The sequence below is a fragment of the Calidris pugnax genome, unplaced genomic scaffold (assembly GCF_001431845.1).
Source record: "Calidris pugnax isolate Ruff unplaced genomic scaffold, ASM143184v1 scaffold107, whole genome shotgun sequence".
Classification (NCBI taxonomy): Eukaryota; Metazoa; Chordata; class Aves; order Charadriiformes; family Scolopacidae; genus Calidris; species Calidris pugnax.
In genome coordinates this window covers 3,530,033-3,530,785 of record NW_015090901.1, presented here as the reverse complement: position 1 = coordinate 3,530,785, position 753 = coordinate 3,530,033, and the positions used below count along the sequence as shown (strand labels likewise).

General features: G+C 64.0%; 1 protein-coding gene across 1 annotated transcript in view; it reads right to left on the bottom strand.

Moving 5' to 3' along the window:
- FNBP4 (formin binding protein 4) overlaps positions 1-753 on the bottom strand; it is a 17,143-nt gene that overhangs the window by 2,787 nt on the left and 13,603 nt on the right. Inside the window, exon 16 of the mRNA XM_014948783.1 lies at positions 625-753. This exon is cut by the window's right edge and continues 46 nt beyond it. Coding sequence (XP_014804269.1) covers positions 625-753 — 129 coding nt within the window. The remainder of the gene's footprint in view (positions 1-624) is intronic.

Below are 753 nucleotides of genomic sequence, written 5' to 3'. Positions count from 1 at the left end.
GGGGGCGGCGGCGGGGGGGGCGAGTCGGGTGGAGGTGGAGGCGGCGGAGGCATTTCCAAAGGCAAAGGAGGTTGGAGGACCGGGACAGAGGACTGAAGCAGAGTCCAAAATGGAGTGAGCGGCATGAGAGACGTAGCAGGGACTTGGCCTGAGAAGGATTCTTTACAAAGGGAGCCTGAAGAATACATATTGACACAGGCTTGAAAACCCAGGCCATGGACCGCACTGCCTGCTCCTGCCCGCTGTCCCCCTGCCCGGGGGTGGGCAAAGGCAGAGCTCAGGCCACGGGCTCGACCCCACGAGCTGCAGGCCGCCTTCCCCACCGCTGCTGTGACACCTAAAACCCACGGGGACGGTCGGGACCACGGGAGCAACGCTCACCCCAGCATCACTAAAACCATCGTGTGCTGCTCTAGCCCTTGGTGGGACCCCCCCAAACACCCCGCTGTGGGGCTGGGACCCCCCCCCAACTGTGGTGACCCCCCGTGCCGTACCTGGGACTAGATGGCCTTTGGAGGTCCCTTCTGGCCTGGGCAATTCTATGACTCTATGATTCTATAAACGTCCCCTCCCCGGGCTCGAAGAGCGACCGGCTGAGTCCTGGTTTCCAGCCCCAGCGCTCACCTGGGCACTGCTGGCAGCCGGGCGCAGGAGAGGCTTCAGGGGAGCATCTTCCTCCGTTCCTGGGGCGGGCGGCTCCTCACCCCCCTCATCTTCCATCTCCACTTCCTGGATCTCCCCGTCTTCTCCGGG